At 45.5% G+C, this 23,285-nt stretch overlaps 1 protein-coding gene across 1 annotated transcript; it reads right to left on the bottom strand.

Moving 5' to 3' along the window:
• Positions 1-1,995: 1,995 nt before the first annotated feature.
• Positions 1,996-16,811, bottom strand: CACYBP (calcyclin binding protein). The gene is made up of 6 exons (XM_019530877.1): positions 16,666-16,811; positions 12,914-13,109; positions 11,808-11,904; positions 11,230-11,329; positions 6,448-6,542; positions 1,996-2,479 (listed from the first exon to the last, which is right to left on the bottom strand). Exons 1-6 carry the CDS (start codon positions 16,684-16,686, stop codon positions 2,320-2,322), a joined length of 669 nt encoding a protein of 222 aa, XP_019386422.1. The 5' UTR covers positions 16,687-16,811; the 3' UTR covers positions 1,996-2,319.
• Positions 16,812-23,285: the final 6,474 nt, after the last annotated feature.

The raw sequence follows: 23,285 nt of genomic DNA, 5'->3' as shown, positions 1-23,285 counted from the left end.
TAAGTTTGATCAGAAGCAACAAAAACAATCATACAATGTAGCATGGAAGTACTCTTGCTAAATGCAGTTATAAGCCAACTGCTGATTCCAATTTGGTGTGAGGTTTGTGTGCACCTCCTGATGTGGATAGTCAGAAGCTGTGCAAGTGTGCCGTACAGATTAACTAGTGGACAAATAGCCCACCAAGCTAGAGCGAAGCTGAGACTTCTCGCAGCATGCTTGCAGTTACAGAGCTGGGTATGGTGGCTCAACGTGGTAACTAACAATTGGTCCTAGGCCTCACTAATCAAGTCATTTAATTTTTCTGTGGCTTAATTCTCTTCAACATTAGACAAAGGCTTCAGTCAGGGAACATTACATAGGTCTCCTCAAGTGCAGCATTGTTTCTGTACAGACATGGAATAGAGTCAAGTGTGCTGCCTATCTTCTAATCTTTCCCATTCCTTCCTGTAATCAACAGTGTAATGGAGAAGCATACTCAGTTCTCCTCTTTCAGTGGCCTGGTATAAAAGAATATGCCATTTTGAAGGGAACTACATTAGTGAAATGAGTCAGAGCCTAATTTTCCTTATAACACTGGGAAAGCAACGTAGGCAGTTAATTTGGCAGTGACCCCTCCATTCAGGCAGATTGAGGGGGGTAATGAAGGGTGGAGGGGGTTTGTGATCGTCTCTTCTGCAATTGATATGCCTACTGTCACTTGACTAAATGATGGTACATTATATCCTTTTCCCCATGTACAAATTTAAGATTTTCTCTAGGACTCCTAGCAATGCACACTTACCACAAACCCCCCAAACCTTGCTTCTCATATATTTCCTGGACCATTGCGGCTACAACACCCCATCCCTTAGACCAAAAGCAGCTGAGCAGCCCCTTATTGATGCCAGCCTGAGGTCAATCAACATAGGGCTCCACAGCCTGAATGGAGAAGTCAGCAATGCAGTAGGCTACAATAGCCTCACATTTACAGTCATAGCAATCTAAATATTTAGTGTTTGGTACTGTACATTCCCTACAAGACCCAAAAGGTAGAGGGTAGTTACATTTTATTTTGCTAGGCCTGGAATTGGTTTGGCATCTTGCTTTTCATGTGGTGGCTAATTGTGCCTCAGCCTGCTGGATTTGGGAGGCATGAGAAGGGAACAACAGCTACATTGCTGGATACTGATAAAATCAAAGACTGCTGGCCAGAAGCAGCCACTGGTTAAGTCTCTTGTACACAAATTCTGCTAGGCACACATAATCAGTCTCTGGACTAGCAACGGGTACATGCCATATGGTGCTGACAGACATGTGGCTTCCTGGTCTAATTCATGGCACTTTACAGAAGGTGCCATGAGTTAGACCAACCCTCTTGACCCAACAGACATTTGTGTGCTGCACCGGAGGTGGGGTGGGGAGCTCTGATCCATCTGCCCCCACTACAATGCAGGCTGGGTAAACTCCAGCCCAAGTTCCCTCCCCTCCCATTGTGGAAACAGCACAGGAGGCAGAACTGGCTATCAGCCCAGCCACCCAATCAGACAGAAGTTAATGAAGGGGCTCCACCTTAGAATTCCTACATCTGAACACTTACATAATGAGGGTTCATTTGTCCTGTGATCAGGGACTCTTAAAGCACTCTGCAGCTGTGTGCTTCTGGAAAGGCATGACTGTAGAGCACTTGCAAGGGGCTGATCGCATGACAAATGTAACTTCTGTCTCTGCCCATAAAGAAGTGTGTGCTAATCAGGCTTTCTACAGAACTCTTACCATTGCACTTCAGCCTGAAACAGTGTCAATACCAACAGATCAGAGCTGTTTTTCAGTTCACCTAGCAGACGTTTTGTTGCAAGACAGAGGTTCCTCTTCTACCATTACATTTTCATCATAAATGCAGACATGCCTGTCCTTTTGGAGCATGTGAAAACATTTTCTTCGGCACGTAGAAAAATTACTTAGGCTGCAGCTGTTACAAGAGGGCTAGGAACTAGACTAGAGAACAGCAGACACTTTGAGTTTGACCAACAACTTACTTTTATTTTCCTTTGTAATGGTTGCATGTTGTCAGTTTCTCAGATGAACAAAAAATAGTGAAATGCTATTGGAGGCCATGGAAAGACAAATACCCTGTACTCTTCAGGAAAGAAGGTCCCACTTGATTGAGGGAAATGGGTTTTAAGCATACTTTATTTAAATTTCTCCAGCCTGAAATCAAAAACAGCTAAGTGTCTTTGCTTGGAAGTAGGTTATGTAAACAATACACTTATAAGACATGCCCTCTGCAGCACACCAAGTCCTTGGAAGATCCATATTAAGGCCTTCTTTAGAGTAGTATCAAATATCCATTGGTATGTCCCCTTTAGATTGTTTTTCTCTACTCTCAACCCAGGCCTTATTAATGGTTCTTTTCATGTCGTCATCCCCCTCTGAATACATCTTTTTCAGAAGGTTCATCAGCCCTTCACCAGGGTCTGAAGTGTCATATGCAGCCTTCCTGTAAGACAAAACGGATGGGTATGAAATAGACTTGTCATTTCTCTGCTAAATTTGAAATGCTTTTAACAATTCTTTTGCAAAAGGATCAGCAATATATAGGATTTTGCCTCTGGTTTTACAAACTAACAGGATGTAGTCCCTCACTATCATACAGAGTTGGAACCTCTAAAAAAAGAATAGCAAGGTGAAAGCTCTAGTAGGTTTAGCGGAATAAACTAAAATCTTGGAGCTGTTCCTCATTAAAGAGAACAGCTTCGTACTAAGAGTTACGGTTGGAAGTGTTTAAACTTCATAGAGATGTAACAAATTATTACTGGACCTAGGGAGTGCCACAACCCATGTTTGCTTTTGCTACAAAAGCTGTGCAAGTGATTGTTTCCAGCCTCCTAAGTGAAAATTGCATGGTGTCCCCCTCCCTAAAACAGAGACACAGGTCTGTACCACCTTAATAGATCGTGTTTGTGACACCATTGGATTGGCTCCTTAAGATAAGTTTCACTGAGTACTTTTCACAGCTGAAGTAGTCAAGTGACAAGAACCTAAATTAATTTTTTTGGTGCCACAGATGTTACTAAAATCATACACGTCTGAAATACATAGGATGGAGAAAACCCACCCAATAGCTACATAGCTACTCCCCTTAACCTGCCTTCAGAACTCTTTGGCCATACCACCAGCTAGCTAGTTTAAAGTAATGGATTGAACCATGCTCTAAGACAGAAAGGAGTAACTTCTCCACATGGGGAGCCCATCTCTGAAAGCTAAGCACTAGTCTCACAGTAAAATCATCCTAGGTGATTTCTAAAGTGACTTGGTCCTGCACATATTAGAGATTTATAGATTGACACTTTGCATGGGAGCCAGCGCAAATCTTTGCAGGACTGCCTAAATGGTGCACTACTGCACTGCAGAGACGGTTTCAATACCTATTTCTAATCTATAATAGTTTGCTTTGCTTATGTCTTTGTCATTCCATCTCTCACACTGAAAAAAATCATATTTGCGCTCACTTTAATGATTTATTTCAATTAGTTATGGTATACTTTCGGTATCCGAGAAAAAATAGTCTTTTAACACCCTTACTTTAACCCATAACACCCTTACCAAGGTGAAGCTGTGAAAAGACGGCAATTGAATGCAGAAAGAATGGCAAGAGTAGGACAAAATGAAACAAGTGAGCAAAGAGGATGTCATAGAAGAGATGCAATAGAAAGGCAAAGGGTTCACAGAGACAATAGAAGACAGGCTGAAAGAGTAGACAATAACAGATTCACTGAAAACGAGACTGAGGAACATAGTTTTGGATTGATGAATGTGGTGTTCCACTTTTGTAACTCTTTAAACTTCCAAGCTGAAAGACTATCAGATGGCCAATTCCAGAGTTGTTGCCATAAGAGTAAAGTGATTCTGCCTCCAGTAAGACCATTTTCAGAGTATTTGCAGGATTTGATGATGAATTGGAACAAGGAGCATTACTAGAAGTGTAAAACATGCATTCGATCGTACAACAGTGCATTGTCTGTTGAGCAAAGATCATTGTGATGAGCTGTATGATTCACGGACCGTGTGGAGGACTGGATCCAAATGCACTGTGCATAGAAAATCATCGATGTCTGAAGACATACCAAAGGAGTTTAGAGAGAAGACACTTGGAAATGGTGATGGCTACCCATTGTGTAGAAGAACAGGCAGAACAGCTCAAGTTGGTAATGGCACAGTAACAGAAATGTGGTACCATGTAACAAGTAGCCTATTTTTGATGGGCTTTTTTGCTAGTAATCTGTTTCTTCGTAGGTTGCATTAATATAAGCTCTGCCAACAGATCAAGGTAAATGATTCTTCCCCTCTAATCAACACCGGTGAGGCCACAACCGGGAGTACTGGTGTCCAGTTTTGAGCATCCCACTACAGAAAGGATGTGGACAAATTGGCAAGGGCAGCAAAAAATGGTGAGGGGGCTGGGCCACATGACTTCTAAGGAGAGGCTGAGGGAACTGGACTTATTTAGTCTGGAGAAGAAAAGACTGAGGGGGGGATTTAATAACAGCCTTCAACCACCTGAAGGGTGGTTCCAAAGAGAATGAAGCTAGACTGTTCTCAGTGGTGGCAGATGACAGAACAAAAAACAATGGGCTCAAGCTGCAGCAAGGGAAGTTTAGGTTGGATATTAGGAAAAAATGTTCTCACTAGGAGGGTAGTAAAGCACTGGATAAGGTTATCCAAAGAGGTAGAAACCTCCAAGGATGGAGATTTCACTAAGACCTGGCTAAACAAAGCCTTGGGAGGAAGGATCCATCTGGGTAGGGAATGGTCCTGCTTTGAGCAGGGAGTTAGACTAGGTCATAGTTTCTCAGCCTGTGGTATGTGTACCCCTGGGGGTACATGAGACACGCAGGGGGTACACTGGTACCCCAACACACTCTCTCTCTCACCCTCTTTTCCTCTCAAAACAATGGCAAAAAAATTGGTGCTAAATTCTCCAGTAACAGTTTGGTGTGTTGCGCTTTGTGCGGCACTAGGTTCAGCCCTCCTAGCTTTGGCCAACATCACCTCTAGCCCAGGTCCATACTTGAGTTATGCACCTCTGGTGTAAAAGATGGCAACCCACCCTACCCACACCAGATGAGACATCTGTCCTATCATGGCCTTACATACAAAGCCCTTCTTCTAACATATGGCACACATTAGTCTAAGTATAAAATCCCCTGGAAAATAGTGTTGGGGTATTTATTAAAATTTTCAGAAGTTATGGGGTACTTGCTACTTAAAAGGTTGAGAAGCACTGGACTAGATGACCTAGTCCCAGGATGTCCTTCTCCCCCTGTACTCGGCCTTGGTGAGGCTACAGCTGGAGTATTGTGTCGTTTCAGGCTCCACAATTCAAAAAGAATGTAGAGAAGCTTGAGAGAGTCCGGAGAAGAGCCATGCACATGATCAAAGGTCAGGAAAGCAGACCTTATGATGACAGACTGAGCGCCATGGGGCTCTTTAGCCTGGAAAAGTGCAGGCTCAGGGGTGATCTGATGACCATCAATAAGTTTATCAGGGGTGACCACCAGGATCTGGGGGAATGTTTGTTCACCAGAACGCCCCAAGGGATGACGAGGTTGAACAGTCATAAACTACTACAAGACCGTTTCAGGCTGGACATAAGGAAGAATTTCTTTATTGTCCAAGCCCCCAAGGTCTGGAACAGCCTGCCATTGGAGGTGGTTCAAACACCTACACTGAACTTTTAAGAGCAAATTGGATGCTTATCTTGCTGGGATCCTATGACCCCATTTGACTTCCTGCCCTTTGGGCTGGGGGCTGGACTCTATGATCTTCTGAGGTCCCTTCCAGCCCTAACGTCTATGAAATCTATGAACCTCCTGAGGTCCCTTCCAATGCCCACTTTCTATGATTCTATGAACCCAACCCCTTAAGCATATATTAAGTCATTTCCCTCTACAGATGGGTCCAGAGGGGAAGGTAGTTTTGTTCTAAATCCCAGTGTTGTAGTTAAGACCAATCCCTACACGAAGTTTCAGATGACCTTACTGGTGTTGATAGGTTCTGAGGGACTGCCGTCAGGTAATGTTTTTTAGTTCTTTGCTATAAGGCTTCAAGGTAGAGCCAGAAGGGAAGGACAAATAAGAAGAGCTATATACATATATGAATATCCTGGTGAAATCCATGATTCTAATGCAGATTCCCACCTAAATTCTTCAACAACAGTAAAGCAATCAAGGGTGGCAGAACTTTAGCAATGTAAAGCAAATTAATTCAAATGGTACTAGTCGTGAGTGGGTAAGAAATCTCCATCTCAACTCTAACAACAAACCTACATGCTAGTTCCTTAGATCAACACTTCTCATGTTGTATTTTGGAGATGACATAGTACATAATACTGATGATAGTACATAATCAGCTTTGGTGATATTAATGCAATTTCCGTAGAAGCTACTGGAATAGATATACACTCACTCTTTATCTTTGCTTTCTTTTTCCACTCGGGTAAGGCATTCCCATTTGTCTTCCTGTTTCTTCTTACATAACACAAGGATCATGTCTGTCTTGATCTGGAAAAAGAAAGTAAATTTAAGTTAAAGGGCAAGAAATGAATTAAAGGTATTTATAGCAGATGTAGATTGCATCCACAACAATTCGGGTAACAGAACAATTTGTTATAAGCTCCTGGTTCTGGATGCTCCTAACTTCGTGAAATGTTCCGTGTTTAAGCTAGCTTTTTCTAGCTAGTACATATTTTTAAATCTGTATTAAGCATTGACCGTGGGGGTACAAAGGATAATTTGTTTCGAATCATTTAAAGAGAGGCACAATTATGTGGAACAGCACTCAGTTAAAAAACTGGAGACAAAAATACTCTTTACAAATTCTACAACCCTCATTATTGTAGGAACAGACTGGTCCAAGGTATTTGGCATGCTGAAAGCATCCAGTCCTGTCTAATAAATAACCTCTATTTTTACCTTTTCAAAGGAGCCAGACCAGTCAATTTTAACTTTTTCTCCCTGGTGGTCTGCAAACAACATACACCAATCATAATCTGGAAAAAGCAGTTAGTGATCCTGAAGTGGGGTGGCACGAGATCTTTTAAAGGGTGCTACTGCATCTGGCTCCCATGCAAGAGGATAAGTGCTCACTCCTTCCCCAACCCAGCACCCACAACTGCTCATCTGGGCACTCACTGCTGCCTCTCTGGAAGCCCACTTAACAGTTGCCCCTGCACTCCAGGCTGCTGATGGGTGGGGAGGCTGTGCTTTTTAGCTTGGTTCATTCCCTGGCTCCTCCCTGGTCTGTGGAGTTTTGAGGACACAGCCAGGAAGGGTTTTGTATGGAAGTGTCTCTTCTTTCCCAATGAGTAAAGTGTGTATGTGTGTTAAAGTTAATATGCAAAGTTTCTGGGTTCTTTAATGTATTAGTTATTTATCTCTGACTAGTTAAACTTGAAACCTGAGTGTGGGTAGAGCTCTATGAAACAACGTGCTGGAAATCCTGGGGAGATTTAGAGGACGAGTCAGAGTTTGAACTGTTCAAGGCATATGGCAGCTACACTGCAGTGTCCCACTTCTGCAACGGAGAACAAGTCAGCACATACATTCCAGTGGGGCTCTGGGGCTAGGGACAGAAATTCCACACAAACTGGTATAAGTGATTGGAAACCAGTTCAAATCTGTAACACAACAGAAGTTCAGCGCACATAAACTACTTTCAAAACTGCTGAAACCAGTTTAAGATAAACCTGGATGGATGTCGTATCAGACTTATCTGATTTAGGTTAAATCAGTTTATTGAACGTCTGTTCCAGACCCTCTCCAGATTCAAATTAACCCACAGTCCTCCAGCATTGCATGATGCTTTGCACCTCCCTGCAACCCCTACCTTACCCCCAATTCCCTCGTAGGGTGGATGGACTAGCCTTCACCCAAGTTGTATGCTCCAGCTGAGCAGGGAGGTGTTCTCTAGTGCCCCCTGGCTTCTGGCCTGGGCCACTGCAGGCATGTGGCTGCATTTCCAGAATCAAAAGCCAATGTCTGTTCACTTGCTTATCAGTTCAATCTATGCAGCTTACACTAACCTGCAAAGACTGAACTGATTCAGGTTAGGGCTTTTTGACTGTCTGTCCTTAGCCCTAAAAGCAAGGACACTGCCTGGACACTATTCAGATTCAATGGGTTTACGAGCCTATGAGATCCAAACCTTGAATCCAAACTCAGCAGGCACACCAAAAGGAGACTGACCAAGCTTAAGCCATCACCCAGCTGTGGTGAAGCAATATAGGTGGGTTACTTTTGCACAGTTTATGTACATTTATGACAAATACAGAGGAGATACAATTCTGAACTGCTCTGGGGAAAGGGAGAAAGCAGGGAAATCACATAATACCATTACATCACAACCTTCTAGCTCAAAGGAATTTGAGAACTCATGAATTCTGAGGTCTTTTTCCCCAGCTATTTTCAGTTCTGGACAGTAGATCAAGATCAGTGATTCCCAAATTGGGTACTGCAAGATCCTTTTAAGGACCTGTGCAAGGAGGTAAGAGCTTGCTTCCTCCCCACTCCCCACTAGATTAGGGTGCTGTTAAATTCAGAAGTTACAGAAACCAGGAGGGGAGTCTCAAATATTTTTTTACATTTGAGAACCCCTGGGTTAGCGTGAACTTTTGTAAGTGCCATCTCAGACAAATCAGCAATGCAAGAGAAACATCGCTCTAACCCTTTCATTCAAAACCATCAGCACCAATTACTTGTGGGTATCTACCTGCACAACTTATGCTCACATCATATCATGTTGCAACCCAGCCTGTGGATTCAGCCATCACTGCACTTTTTTTCCTCAGTGCAAAAAGACAAAAAATGCCATTTTCAAGAATATGCAAATTCTGGTTTTAAATTACAGAAAAGTGAAGTTACCCAATGCTATCAATGCACCTGTCTAGACCTCTGCACTTCTAGTTCATGCCCCAAACCCACTTTTAACCTAATCTGTATCTCATTTACCATTCCACTGTTTTGTGATAAGCATGAGTGATCTAAGAGTTCAATACAGCTACTAGTGAATTCAGGAGAGACCTTATTTGAACTGATTTTTTTCCAGGGATGCCAAGTTAGTTTCTGCCTTCTTTCTGTGGCACTACAAGCAAGGCCCATAAATTCAGCTGCAACCTTGATCTACGTTCTGCAGCCAGACCCAGGCATTCTGCAGCAAACAGAACACTCTGCTGTAGCTCCAAATTAATTCAATTAAAACCTCATGTTTTAAAAATGTAAAATTAAAAGGAGCATTATCACTTGGTATATACTTAATGTTAAATTCAATTTACTTTACATTGCCTATACTTTTAAACACATTAATTGTGGATCACTACCATATGTTATATATGTCATATAGGCAGGTGTGCAGGGGGCGTGCAAGGCATTTGGCACTTATCATGGTATTGATCTGAGTTTGTAGATAGACACATCAGCTATATATTAAAATAATCAGTACTGAAATAGGTAATGAAGCTGTCATCCTTAACTTTCAAATGAAGCAGACCATCCAGATGAATTGGGCACGTATGGCTCTAGCTATTGTTTCAGGCTGTATACAAACTTAAGCCACATACAGGCATTCAGCTTCTATTAAGAGAATCACCATTCTCCTGGCAGAAACCAAAAGTGTGCAGATGTTTAAACTTTTTCTTTCAGAGCATAAAAAGGCCACTTGGGGAAAAATAACAGAACTATAATAGATAGAAATCACCCCCAAGGCAAGTTTCTCCTGGGAGAAAGAATGCCTGCATACTTTCCCCCAGTTAACTCTTCTTGGAGATCAGGAAGAGCAGAGGTACGATAAAGGCTCCTGTGCCTTCCAGAGACCAGTCACCCCAGCCTGGAAAACACGCAGGGTACAGCTGCTACCACCTCTCCCATAAACCAGGAGGGGAGCCAGCTGTTTCCCCAAATGAGAAGTTTGCAAGGACTTTGTTCTACAGCTCCCTCTGCTTGGCTGCCAGGCACTGGAGCAACGCAACCCCTAGCCTATCTGCCACACCAGAGTTCCTGGTGTGAGAAGCAGGCAGGAGGCTTTGCTCTAATTCTACAGTCTTCTGGGAACAGGACAACTGGAGCAGCCCATGCTTTCCCCAGACTGGGATCACCTTGGTCACAAGGAACAGGGAAGAAGCAGTTGAAGACTGAACATTTGTACTGCTCTCTCTTTCTTCTGTAACTTTTCCTTTGCTAAAACTGAATGTTTCTATGTAATGTTCCCAAGTAAGCCAAGATTTTTTTTTTCCGAAATGTGAAGACTAGATACTTGGGGTGAAAATTTTAAAGGGATTCAGAAGCCTAAAGATGAAAGCAGGTTTCTAACAGAATATTCAAAAGCACTAATGCAGGTTAGGCACTTAATTCCCATTGATTTTCCTTGAAAATTATACTAGACAACATCCTTAATGTTCTGTATTCTGCAGCCATAGAAAATGTGAAGTCATGATGAGAGCAAGCAAGATGGTTTATGGTTAGAGTGATTCTGTAAGGCTGAACTAGAGAATTCTGCTGAGCCATGAAACAAAGTCTCAGATGAGGAAGGGGTCTAATTCAGTAATGCCAAGCCTTTTCACCCTGTGGGCTGGATGGGCAGTGCTAGGTCCCTCTGTGGACTAGATATGGTTGATAAGCCGGATCTGGCTGCAGGGGGTTGCGCAGCCCAACATTGATCCATCTGCCTGGGGCAATGATGGTGGCAGGGTGCTCCAATTTGGAAGCACGGGGAAGAAAAGGTGGACAAAGTGACCCCAATCCATTTGTGCATGGGGGAGGGAGAAACAGAACATCTCTGATCCAGATACATGGTGTGGGGGCAGCCCAGTCCCAATTCCAATCTGGATGTGTGCTGGGGAAAGGAGGGAAGAATGGCTCTGATCCAGATGTGTGCCTAGGGGAGGGGAGGGTAGTAGTCCAGCCCTGATCCAGATGCGTGGGAGGGACAGGGTGGAGCAGCCCCAATCCAAACAATTGGGAGGAGGGGCAGCAGCCTGGTCAAATCTGGGCATGCAACTTGGGGGGGGAGGGGGATCCTGGTGCCCCTTCACTGCAATGGCCCAAGTGAGACTGGAGCTAACTGCATGAAGCTTCCACCTCTCCCTACTGCCAAATTTCCCTGACCCATGGGCGAGCCCTACATGCTGGATGTCATGGTTCCATGGGCTGGATTTAGCCGTGGGCTGAGGTAGAGCTCCCTGATCTAAACAAATACCTTTCTTGAACTGCCATCCACAGAAATGGGTTTCAGCAGGTTGTTGAATGTCATGGAGTAATTCCGTCCATTCAGATGTTTCACCAACAAATCAAATGACCTAGAATGGAGAAAGAGTACATCTGTATGCCCCCATCATCATACACAACATGTAAAATGACATTTAAATAATACAGAGAGGAGAATATTTGTTTTTCCTGGGATTTTCTCATCTCCAGCTTGCTACAAGATTGTACAAATCCTTGGAAAAATAATTATCTAGAAGGTATAAAAAAAGTAAGAGTAGTCCTGTTCAGGGTTTTCTTACAGCTCTGTCACACCAACTTTTTGCAGAACCTGGACAAATGATAGCTCTGTTTCAGAACCCCAACCAAGTGTTATGAGTCTTAGTTAGAATTTGTAAAATGTTTTGAGATTCTCTGAGAAGAACTACACACATACATACCAGTACGTACTAAAGACAATAGACCATTTTATATTTTGACCCAGAGGAGCGTTCAACAAAACAAGCTCCTTCATCTGAGATGCAGCTTTTCCAAATGTGTTTTCTGGCTGGCACAGCAGAAGTCTGGACTCACCTCTCTGAGAACTGCACTTGCACATTCTCAGCTGGGAGCTTGTGGACACCATTTAAAGTGATGTAAATCTTCACAAACTTATCTGACTGGTCCCAACCTGCAAGAGAGAAGGACAGGTAGGTTTCTTTCAGCCTTCCTCCACCAGTTCAGGACCTGCTTTCCCTGAAGCAAGTACAGTATACCACAATAGATAATGTTCTGCTGCAACTATCTTCAGATAGCTGGGGAAAGACACCATGAGAAGCATAAATGGAACAGAAGCAACAAGGTTAGAAACACAATTATCAGCTAAGTTCTTTCGTTCCTCTGGTTCTTCACAGAGAACCAGGGCAGCTCAGCCTGACTGAGCAGGAAAGGATGGAGAGGATCAGAGCTGGGTGGCTGGTTTGACTAGTCTACCTGGCTGCTTCAAAGACCCACTCCTGGAATGGGGGATGCTGGATAACAAAATATGCCGGTTAATTGAGCGGCCCCAGCCACTGCTTCTCCTGCCCACGCCAGGGGCGTCCCATCACCGCCACTCCTGCAGGCCCCGAGGGCCCATGGGACAGGGGGGCGGGCCCCACACAGTCTGTTATGCCCCTGGGCTGTGGGGGCTCAGCAGTGCAAGCTGCTTTGCCCTGAGCCATGGGGGCTTGGAGAAACCAGAAATGCCACAGTGGGCACTTCCAGTTTCACTTTATCTTATAAGCTGGCATGCCAGTTAGTAGAGCATGCTGCCTTGTAAGATACCTGTTAACAGATTTTTATTGTAATTCGGGAAAGCATCTCAATGCTTCACAGGAGCAACCGCTGCGTAACATATCCTGCCCCCCTCCTACAGGCTCGGCTTCTTTTGCTTGGGGCTAGGAAGAGAGATGAGGAATTCCAGAAACTCTGTCCTCCCCTCTTCTAAACATCCCACATTTCAAACCTCACGTTCCATACTGGGCAGTTATTGCCCCTATATTTTAAAAGATGCAAACACACAAACTGAGCATGACCTCCCTCTGTCACCTTCATGATTACACAATTATAATGCATTAACCACTGGTTGGCACTAACAGTGTCCTCAGTTCTGTTAAAACATGTATTTTCTCAGCAGGAATTTGGAAGAACAATCTTACCATAATTGTTGATTTTCACAGTATATCCTCCAGCTGGTGGTTTCTCTTCCTCTACTGCATCACCTTTGGGCTTGGGTCCTGGCTGGTTCTTGATTTCTGTCTCTATCTTATGCTCTTCTGCCATCAGGATATCCTGAATTCTTTTTCTTGTGGCTTTGTTCAACAGCTCTTTAACCTCTTCCAAGTCTTTCTGCAGCTGGGTTTAAGAATAAAAGACCATATATGTGCATTGGATAACATGCTATTTCACCTGAGGCAAACTGTTGAGCCCCTTCACTCATCAAGTGTCCAAAAGAAATAAAGCGCCTGCATATGTATCCTCCAGCAGCCTCTAAAGCAGCTCTAAATAAAAATTTAGGTTACCATGTAGACCCAAGTTTTGCTGAACTCACAAAAGCAGCTGGAGAATACAGACCTGCTACAAATACTTGGACTAGTTTCACTCCCTTATCCCCAGGTTAGCAGAACTGAGAAGTGGACGAATTTTAGAGGTGATATTTTTCTGTCCTTTAACATAAAAAAATGAAAGTTATCTTGTTGAGTTTGCATTTTTTCTAGCAAGACCTCATACAGCCATATTTTAGATTTTAGCTGAGCAATGCTTTATGTATGTTTTGCCTTTGCAAGTCCAATTACTCTGGCCTAAGAGAATCACATGTAATAACTTCAAGAAACTTGCCGTGGCACGGTTGATCTATTTCACCGGGTGAAACAAATGTTGCCCCTTTTCCTGCCCTTGGTGGCAGGCACAAGAGGCCATGTGATCTCCCCACTTTCCCCACCCAAGCAGACCCGCACCCCAGACCTGGCTGAGCAGGGAAAGCAGGGAATAACTTTTCCTCACCCAGCCAGATCCATGTCCTGGATCCTACTAAGCAGAGAAAGCAAAACAGAGGTAATCGATAGAGGTGGACCAATATATCAGTCTGGCACTGATAAAAGGAAAATTAACATTATTGGCTATCAGCTTTTTTTGGCTGATGTAGCTGACAACATGTACTGATAAATAAAATATGCCTTCTGGCCCAGGCCCCAATGCCACATGCATCCGCAGTGTAGCCAGGCAGTGTGGAGAGCAGCTCCCTGCAAGTAAGTCTGTGGAGAGAAAAGGGTGTGGGGAGGGGGAAGGAACAAGAGATCAAGGTCCCCACAGTGAGGGAGGAAATGGGGTGGGGGCACTGCCCTGCCAGGGCAGTCAGTGGGACCCTGAGCCCAGGGCAAGGAGCAGGACAGAACTGCAGGCAGCTCATCCAGCGACTGCAGCGGGGAGGGGAGGGAAGGAAGCTTCCCGCCACTGCACATACCCCAGGGGGGCTGTCTGCTGTGGGCTCAGGACTTTCTGCCCCTGCTGCCTTTTGCCTCAGGAGACGCATGCTAGCCTGGCGTCCCCTGCCTCTGGCAGCAGTAGGGGCAGTGAGTTGTGTTTCCTGCCACCAGGCAGGCGGGGTACACAGAGAGGACAGCACGTGGCTCCCAGTGCAAAGACAGCAGGTTGGAGAGCCTAGAGCCAGCAGCCCGCCTCTGCCCTGCACACAAATCTGGGGGGCATATGCATCCCTGCACTTAAAAATGGTGGTGTTGGTCCTTAAACTACAGCTAATTTGATGTCTTCATGCCCCTTCCCCTCCAGACTTACCTGCAGGGAGCTGCTCTCCACGACATCCAGCTATGCCCCTGTAAATCGGCTACTGGATCGGTAACAGCCAATATGGCTAATGAATAATCAGCTGTTGGTATTGGCCAAGAAAATCTCTATCGGTGCAATCCTAGTAATCAACATTAATTGCATTAGAGCAGCACAGTCTATTACCACCTTTTGTTGTGCCACCAATTTTCTTTTCATGTGGAATAACAACGGGTATCAACACTTAATTGCTCAGCATTTGTGCTGCCATAAAAAAATTTATGACAGTGCAAATGAGACATCAGGTGACATCTGTTGCCACCCACACTTGGTGTAATTACTTGGTCATAGTGTTGCTTTATGTTAACTGTTTGCATGTTGGTAGAGGCCTAAAACATCTGGTAATCAAACTTCATACTGTTGTAGTTTATTTACCTATGTAATTCTAAATTAGCAATCTTGTTAATAAATTAAAAACAACTCTCTCTCAGGCCTTGACAAACATTTGTCTCCTAGGTTTGGAGATCCAATTTCCAAAGTCAGGGAGCCCAAGCTCTCCTGCCTTCTAGAATTTTGTGTTTTTTCCCCCAAAGGTGTTGCATAAGAAAGACGGATATATAAACAATTGTTAAGCCAGATGCTCTGGAAAGTTTTCTCCCTCTTCTTGTTCACTGTATTGGTCCCAGGCAGGTTCCTGAGGTATACTGTAACTTTATTATGCTAGTGAGCATTGCCCACCTTTGAATTTCACTTCTCTGAAAAAAACTATTGCAGAATTTTCCTTTTCCCACCAATTGGAGGAGAAATCTGCCTTCTGACAGTGTCCACCTTTATTATTCTCCTCCTGAGAAAGCAATTTTTTGATGACTTTGATTATTTGGGGCGGGGGGGGTTCTACACAAGGATAACTTACACAGGGATCTATATTAGTATAATTATGCTGGTAAACATGCTCCAAGACAGGATGTGAATGTTTTCTAAGTGTAAAAGTTAAGGCGTATGGTAGCACCAGATCATGAAGGTTAATAAAGCTAAGTAACATAGTACATTACATTAAGATTGTTTGGTGATGCATTTCACAGCTACACATTCAAACTTAACCTCACACATTAAAATGACCGTGAAGAATTTTTCAGTATAACTCAGTTTCACATTTTTTTCTAGAACCTGACAGATAAGAGCCAGGTAACTTGTTGGTTGTTTTTTTTAATTTCCTACATATGTCAGTTCCATAGTCAAGCCACTCTGAACACACTCTGACTTTGGTTTTACCTCTGGGCTATTTGTTCCAAGGATGCTGGCCCTGATCTTGCAAGCAGAAGTACCTGCCCAGAGCTCTCAGTAGTGGGATCACCAACAGTGCCATCAGTACCACACTCAGCACCACAGCCCTGCAGTCTTTTTGAAACCAGCAAAGTAGCCCCCCCAGCATGAAATTCAGTGAGCAGTCGCCTCAGCCAGCCCTGTTTCCCACGTGGCCCAGGCAGTGAACAGAGGAACATACAAGAACTGCCCTGTACTGGGTCAGCCCATGAGTCCATCCTGCCCAGTTTCCTGCATCACACACGACAGCATTTCACTGGGAAGCGCCCACCAGCTCCTCGGACTCATCTCCCCTCTTGGTGCACTAGTCTGACTGGCACCCCCATCCCTATTTTTGTTATTTGTCCCCAGTAATCAACTCTCACCTTTTTTGCAGCCTCCCGCGGCGGGAGAGACCAGTAGGTTACTCGGGGAATCAGCCCCAGGTAACAGACGGCCGGCCCCGCAGGGGCAGTCTCCCTGGCGGGGCCCAGGACTGTCCGGGCGCGCTCCGCTCCCCGCCCCGCACTCGTGACTGACTGACCTCGGACCCCCGCGCCCGTCCCGGGCTGCTATCACTAGACCCGAGGGGCCAGCTGCCGCTTCCCCTGTGGCCGCCCTTTCGGGGGGTGGCTTATAGTTTCCCGCGGTGTCGGAAGCCTTGGCCCACGGAGCCCCAAGGGGCAAACAGCGCCACCCGGCACCGGTTCACTGGGCAGCGCCCGCTGGCTTCCGCACTCACCGAGGGCCATGGGGCACCGTGTCCCCCGCTGCCTCCCCGCCCCGCCAGCCGGACCCCCAGGTGCTACTGCCACCGGCTCCTCACCTCCTCCCGCGCCGACGCCATGTCTCGAAGCGGCCCGACCCGGCGCGCCGCGCGCTGGCTCCGCCGGGGGAGGGGAGGCAGGGTGCGCGCCCGTCGCACTGACTCAGCCGCGCGGCTGCTCCGCCCTCGCTCCTCCCCTCCCCCCGCTCTGGAACTTTCCCGATAGCCCCGCCCCTTAGTTACACGCCACTCGAGGAGCCGGCGGGGACTTGCCCCCTAGCGACGAGATCTGCATAAGCCCCGCCCCTCCTGCGGCGCTCTACCGGAACAACCATAGAGGTGGTAGCCGAGCTAGAAGGTCCTGGCGCAGAAGTCCACCAGCCCGTCTCACTCTAGGCGGGTTGTAGGAGTAGGCGGGGCAACCGTGTTTCCGTGGAAACGGAGGAGCCGGTGCGGCCCTGCGAGCGGGCTTGGAGTCCTTGGCGCGGCGCTTGCGGGGCCAGCGGTGGTGCTGGGCGCGGTACTTACCATATTTATGCAATAATGGCAACCCTTGCACGATGTACAATCAATAATAGTGAACGTGTCCGAAATGTACACTGACGTTTGAGGTAGCTCCTGGATGCAGCATGGCCAAAACTCTCTTTGCTGACTTTTGGGCTTGCTGTCAACACGGCCTTATGACTGCATGCCTCCAAATAAAGGCGGCCCCTTCGAGGCCCGGGTTCTCGCTCACTGGCACTGGCAGCAACACTGAACAACAGAAAGTAAATAAGACTTGTTTGCATATTTTTCAGTATACAGTAGTTTTTCAGCAAATATGGTAATTTTGAGGTTTGAATAGTATAACTTCATATTTAAGACCCGGCAATACTGGGGTGCTCAGGCACATTACTTCACCTGGTCGCAGGGTCAGACGGGCCCCGCGGGGCTACTGGAGCATGAACTGCAGCTGAACTGGGGTCCAGGGCCTGCTGGGTGTGGCCATCGGCCTCAGTGTGCCAGCAAGGGCTGTGCTGCTACTGCCAGGCCCAGTCCAGACCTGCTCAGGGTCCAGGGGAGTTAGGTGCCCTGGCCATTAGACTATATTTACTCGAATACAAGTTGGCCCTCCAATACTTATATGCTGTATATGAAAAGTGTATAGAGTTGTATAGTTTTCTAGGTAAAGAATCTAAGTACTGGAGGGTTTCTTGAATCCCCTCCACCCCACTACTACATCAGCCTGAAGCAGTGGCTGGGAGCATCAGGAAGTGGTTGTGAGTCTGACTCTGGCCCTGATCCGGGCTCAAGGCCAGAGTTAGACCCACAGCAGGCTCCTGCTCCCCCTCTGCTTCGTATGTGAATATAAGGTTCAAGGCTTTTTTTCCCCCCCATGCTGATGGTGGGAGGACACCTCATCTTATATTTGATTAAATACAGTAAGTGTTTGGGGACTGAGCTTTAGCTGGTCAATGCATTCCCAATCTGTACCCCACCAGAAGCCGTTGCGGTACAATGGGAGCACAAGTATAAACTCTTTCAAATGTCTGCACTGTACTGCAAGGGGACACTTCCATTAGCCCTGAAAACTCTCAGAAGCCAATGGGATTCAATTGTCCCTGAGGATAGAAAGGAAACAAAGCACTGTCCATATAGGAAGGAAGGCACTTCTCTGTGTCACATGTTTATCCCGTGGGAGGGACCTAACCTGTTCCATATAACTATCAGTCTTCAATTTATACTGCCTTGGCCAATGGTCAAGGGAAATTATTTAAGTTGTCTGACAACTAACCCTTAGGCACACCTCATAGGAAAAAAAGAAAAATCTTTTAATCAACTCCAGGGCCAGAGGACCTTGGACAGTAAAACCATTTCATCTGTGAAAAGAAAAACTGCCACTCATGTAAACTAAGAGCTTTCTCCATAAAGAAGTTAAAAAGGAGTGGGGCCTGGACTGACATTGTTTGTGACAAGTGAACTGAACGTCCTTATTTCTTTCTGCCTTTTCCTGATCTCAGCCACTGTTTGACTATAGAGGGTAAAAAAAAAAAAAAAAAAGTTGTCTAAAATCTATACTAGTCCTTTCAAGTTGGTCCTGTAGACTATCTAATAAAGTAAAAAAAGCATTGCAGATCAAAGGCCATATAATATTTTCCCCTCTTGAGCAGCCATTGCCTACAAATCAAATGAGAGGACAAAACAGCAGTAGCAGTACAGCCATTCCTGAAACTGGCTTTTTTGTTTGTGAATATATTTAACAATTCCTGTTATCTCCCTAGGAAATATTTAGTATAGTTTTTAAAAGTCACATCTAAGATGCTAATTGGGCAATAAATCTCAGGATCACATCATCATTTCTCTGGACTTTTTATTAGTAAATCATTTTGCTAACACAATTAATTTTATCCTTACTTCCTGAAAGATGAAATAACATTATAAATGTCAGGAAAAGGTCTCTCTCCCCAGCATGCCTAGAGATAAGGACTTTGGTATTTACCTTAATCTCACCATAGTGTATTGCTACCAACTTCCAAATAAGAGACTATTTTTTTCTCTGGTTCCAAAAGTTAAAATGCCTTCTGAAAGGTCTTATCGCAGTATAGCATTTCTTATTCACCGTTTTTAAATATTCCTTTTTAGAATATCTGCTGTCTTAATAGAATCGGGAGCCATTATGTCAAAGAGTTTTTGGCATAATATGAAGCCATTTCTTACAACCAAAGCAACTAAAATGGTATATATTTTTTATTCTTTAAAAGATAATAAATACCCCTTTTTAGTCTGTATTTTTTAATTATCTTAATAAATAGCATGTAGATTTACTCTGGATCATCAAGGTACAAAACTGGGATGCTCTGTTATTTTTTAGACTTAGCTAAAGGATTCCACTTAATTCACTTTGAGTTTTCAAAAATCCTGAATAAGACACAATCTCCCCAAATCCCTCCAGAATAAAGCTTCTGAAGAGTAGAAATGTACTTGCAGGGATTGGTGATTGCTGTCAGAGTAAAGACCACCAGTAAGAAATTAGAGAAACAATATTGCAATGGCCATATAATCAAGCACATTTCCCCCACTACAAAAAGAGATTGTAAGATGACCCTCGCAATCATTGCATCCTCTGTACTTCAAGACCTCCAACAACAAGAATCCTTATAAAACTACACCTGATGCATTTCTCACATTTGTACTTAGAATATATGGGAAAAAGTGGAAGTATCCCACTAACCAAGTTGAAGGAAGAATTCAACCACATCAGATGGAAAATTTTCTATACATAAATAAAGGAGGAAGCTCTGCCCACGAAAATCATTATAGATACTGGAGTTCCAAGGGAGAAATAAACAAGGGTAATACAAAGGCTGGATGCTGAAAAATAATACTGTACTGCTTGCTGTAAGGAGAGGTTTGCTGGGTATTAACTTGCTTAAATTTAGTAGATTCAAGAAGAGCCAGAACATGCGACAGTCTGACTGGTTTTATGAATGCTACATTGAAAAGGGACTTAAAGCCTGACAAATAAAACACTTAAGTCATTAGAAAGCTAAGTTTCTTGGGGGAATACCAGATCAAGTTGAAATAACTAAATCCTGATGTCCAAATTCTGGAACTGACTTGTAAGGATAGCAGCGTTCCATAGAGCAGTTTTAACAGATTCTCAATCACACCTGGCCCATCAATCCATACTCTTTTTTTTAAGTCTTCAGCTAAACTGTCATAACAAAAACTACACTGGTAATTTTGTGATTAATCTTACCACTATCACTAACAATGCCTCCAAAAAATCCTTTGCATCAAATGTTCGCTGCACAAACACCAGCATCATTGAAGCTAATGTTACCAGCATAGTCTGTGAGCCACAAGGACTGACTTCTCTGGAGTGGACATCATATGCAGATGCACAACTCGCAGCTTCCAAAACAAGTGCCCTATTCCTAGCTTAGTTGCAGCCTGAAATCTCACAGTTGCCAGAGAAAATGCTATAAGGACACAGCAGGAAAACAGACGCCTACAATTTAACTAGGGACAGACTCTTCCTTTCACTCCTTCCCCCTCCAGGGCAAGGGGAGGCTCTGTTCCATGTGGGGGGGGACTCTTCCCCCTCCTCTCCCCCCAGAGGGGCAGCAGGAGCCCGGAGCTCAACTGGGCAGGGTGTGTACCTGGCAGAGCCTGCAGCTCCGGCCTCGGCAGCGGGGGGCAGCCTGCGGTCTCCGCCGCTCGCGGCTGCGCAGTCCTCACACTGAGAGGAGTGGAGGGAGCCCCGCTCCTGCTTCCCCAAGTCCAGCGCGGGGCTTCCCTGCTGCGAGTGTGCAGGTGCCGGCGCCCAACGCGGAGCCCCAGGGGTGGGGGCAGCCAGCGCTGCGCGGGGGCAAGGAGCACAGCCCCGCGCAGCCTGCCCGGCTGCCCCTACAGCTCCACACTCGCAGCAGGGGATCCCCGCGCTGGCCAGCAGGCCCCAGTGCAAGGTTTCCCCCGCTGCCAGGGCTGCAGTTACAGGCGCAGGGAGCAGAGGCTCGGGGATAAGGTAGGCTCCACTCCCTGCTCTGCGCCTACATCAGGCACGCACCTGCCAGGCAGCGGGGGCTGCACGCCCCGGGGAGAGTGTGTGGGGTCTCTACGCTGCGCACCCCAATCCCCTGCCCGGCTGAGCTCTGCGCGCCCGCTGCCCCTGTGGAGGGAGGCAGAGGAGGAGGACGAGTGCCCCAGCACGGAACAGCCCCTCCCCCGCCAGCTCCAGGGGCCACCGCTGCAGCCCCTCCCCGCTGCGCCCCGCAGACCCCGGCTGCGTGAGGGAGCGGAAGGAAGAATTCACTCCCTCCCCCCCTCCGCTTCGCACTGCCGGGCCGTACGGGCCGGTCCCTGCTCTGGCCAGGGCGCAGAGGGGAGGGGCCAGCCGTGCTGTGGAGCAGAGTCCCACCCAGCTCAGAGCATGCCGGGAGGCTGGGGGTACCCGGTTTATCTTAAACGAGCAAGGGGGCTGGGAACAGGTTTGAGCCAAGTCAGTTAAGTCTGATACTGCAGTCGACCAGATTTCTCCCAAACTGGTTTTGGCTATTTGCGACTTGTTTATGTGCACTGAATGTCTGTTCTGTTACAGGTTTAAACTGGTTTCTGATCACTTAAATCGGTTTGTGTGTAATGTCTGTCCTTATCTCAAGAGTTTGGGAGGGGCTAGCTGCTAACTGACTCCAATGGTGCCATAACCTCAACCAAGCAGCAGTCTGCTTCTGAGGATGGATCTGAGACTCAAGGATTAGACTCTCAAATCACCTCGAGATCAGTCAACCATGGTAGAGACCATAGAGCATACTCAAATCCAGGACTTGCTGCTGCCACCAGCCATAATTGTGATCGTCAGATCTTGGATGCTTAGAGCAATGAGGTCACCAGTTTTATTTAATTAATTTTTAAAGGAAAAAGGGGATCTTTCCCATTGTCTGTCCCCAGCCTGATTCCTATGAGTGCCTAGTTGTAACTGCCCCTCTCTTCTCCAGTATTCATGTATTAGGAAGCTATATAACTTTAGAATTTGAGTTTTGGACACAAATGAAAACATCATTCATTCCAGTAATCCACATGTATGGTGCTGTAAACTTGTGCTTTTCACTACAGACATTCTTTAGAAACAAGAACCACTGAACTGAAGTGCTGAGAATGTGTCACATTTAAATGAGGAGTCGTTTCAGTTAGACAGTTAAGAGAGTGATCCTCCGTCTGACATCTGCAGGACCCCTTTAGGAAGGTTTGTCTACCTGTTCTCATACCTAGGGAAAGAAATCAAGGAGCTGCTTCAGGGATTGGATACTATGTGCACTTTGCTAGGGAGGAAAAATAACTCTTACTGGGTTTAGGTATCTTCTGTGGAACTCTATTAGAAAGAGCCAAGCGACAGGCACTGAGCCGGAAACAAAGCATGAAAATACTCAGGAAAAATAAACCAGAGTCCAATTGGAATGGCTGAGAGCACAAAGTCTGTACTGAATGACCACCATCCTTTTTTCTTCATTTGATTGATTAAATGCTGCACATCAGGGAGCTGTGCAACCCCTACCTCAACTGGTGAAGCAAAGTAGCAAGTGTCAGGCTCCTTGAAGGGCCTGGCTCCTCCTCCAATGGCAGGCACGCCCTATTCTGCACACTTGAGATTGGTAAAGGCTGAAGGGCAAGCGTCCATGGACCTTGTTAGGAAAGAGAATGAATGAGAAACATGTTGCGAGTAATTGGTTGGTTAAAATTACTTGACCAACTGCCTACCCTAATGTCATCATGTCTGCTTTCCAAGTGCCACCCACTGCCTCTGTGGCAGTGACTACACTTCCCCTTGCCTCAGTTCCAGGATTCTTAAGCTGCACAGAAGAATTGTCTTCTTCTACTTATGGCACCTATGACTATTTTTTTACATGAAAAAAATAGCTTTAAGAAAGTATTGGTGTACTTTTAACCAATGTAATGTCCACTTATGTTTTTAATATTGTCTTCTTTTTTTTTTTTTAACTGTTGCTTTCTTTCTCTCTCATCTAGGGCTTTGAACTGCCTCATCCTCTTTGTTGTGCTTACACAGCTTTTCTGGCTGGTGCCTTCATATCCTCTTCCTATGCATGTGTTTCACTTTATTTTCTACTCTGCTTCCCTGGCCATTCTTTTCTCCTAGGTATACTACTCAGCTGCCTCATTGCCTACTCACTTTGCATATACTT

Source organism: Crocodylus porosus, unplaced genomic scaffold, assembly GCF_001723895.1.
Source record: "Crocodylus porosus isolate Cpor-Errol unplaced genomic scaffold, CroPor_comp1, whole genome shotgun sequence".
Taxonomy (NCBI): domain Eukaryota; kingdom Metazoa; phylum Chordata; order Crocodylia; family Crocodylidae; genus Crocodylus; species Crocodylus porosus.
Note: the sequence above shows the minus strand (reverse complement) of the source record. Positions and strands in the feature narration are given on the sequence as shown.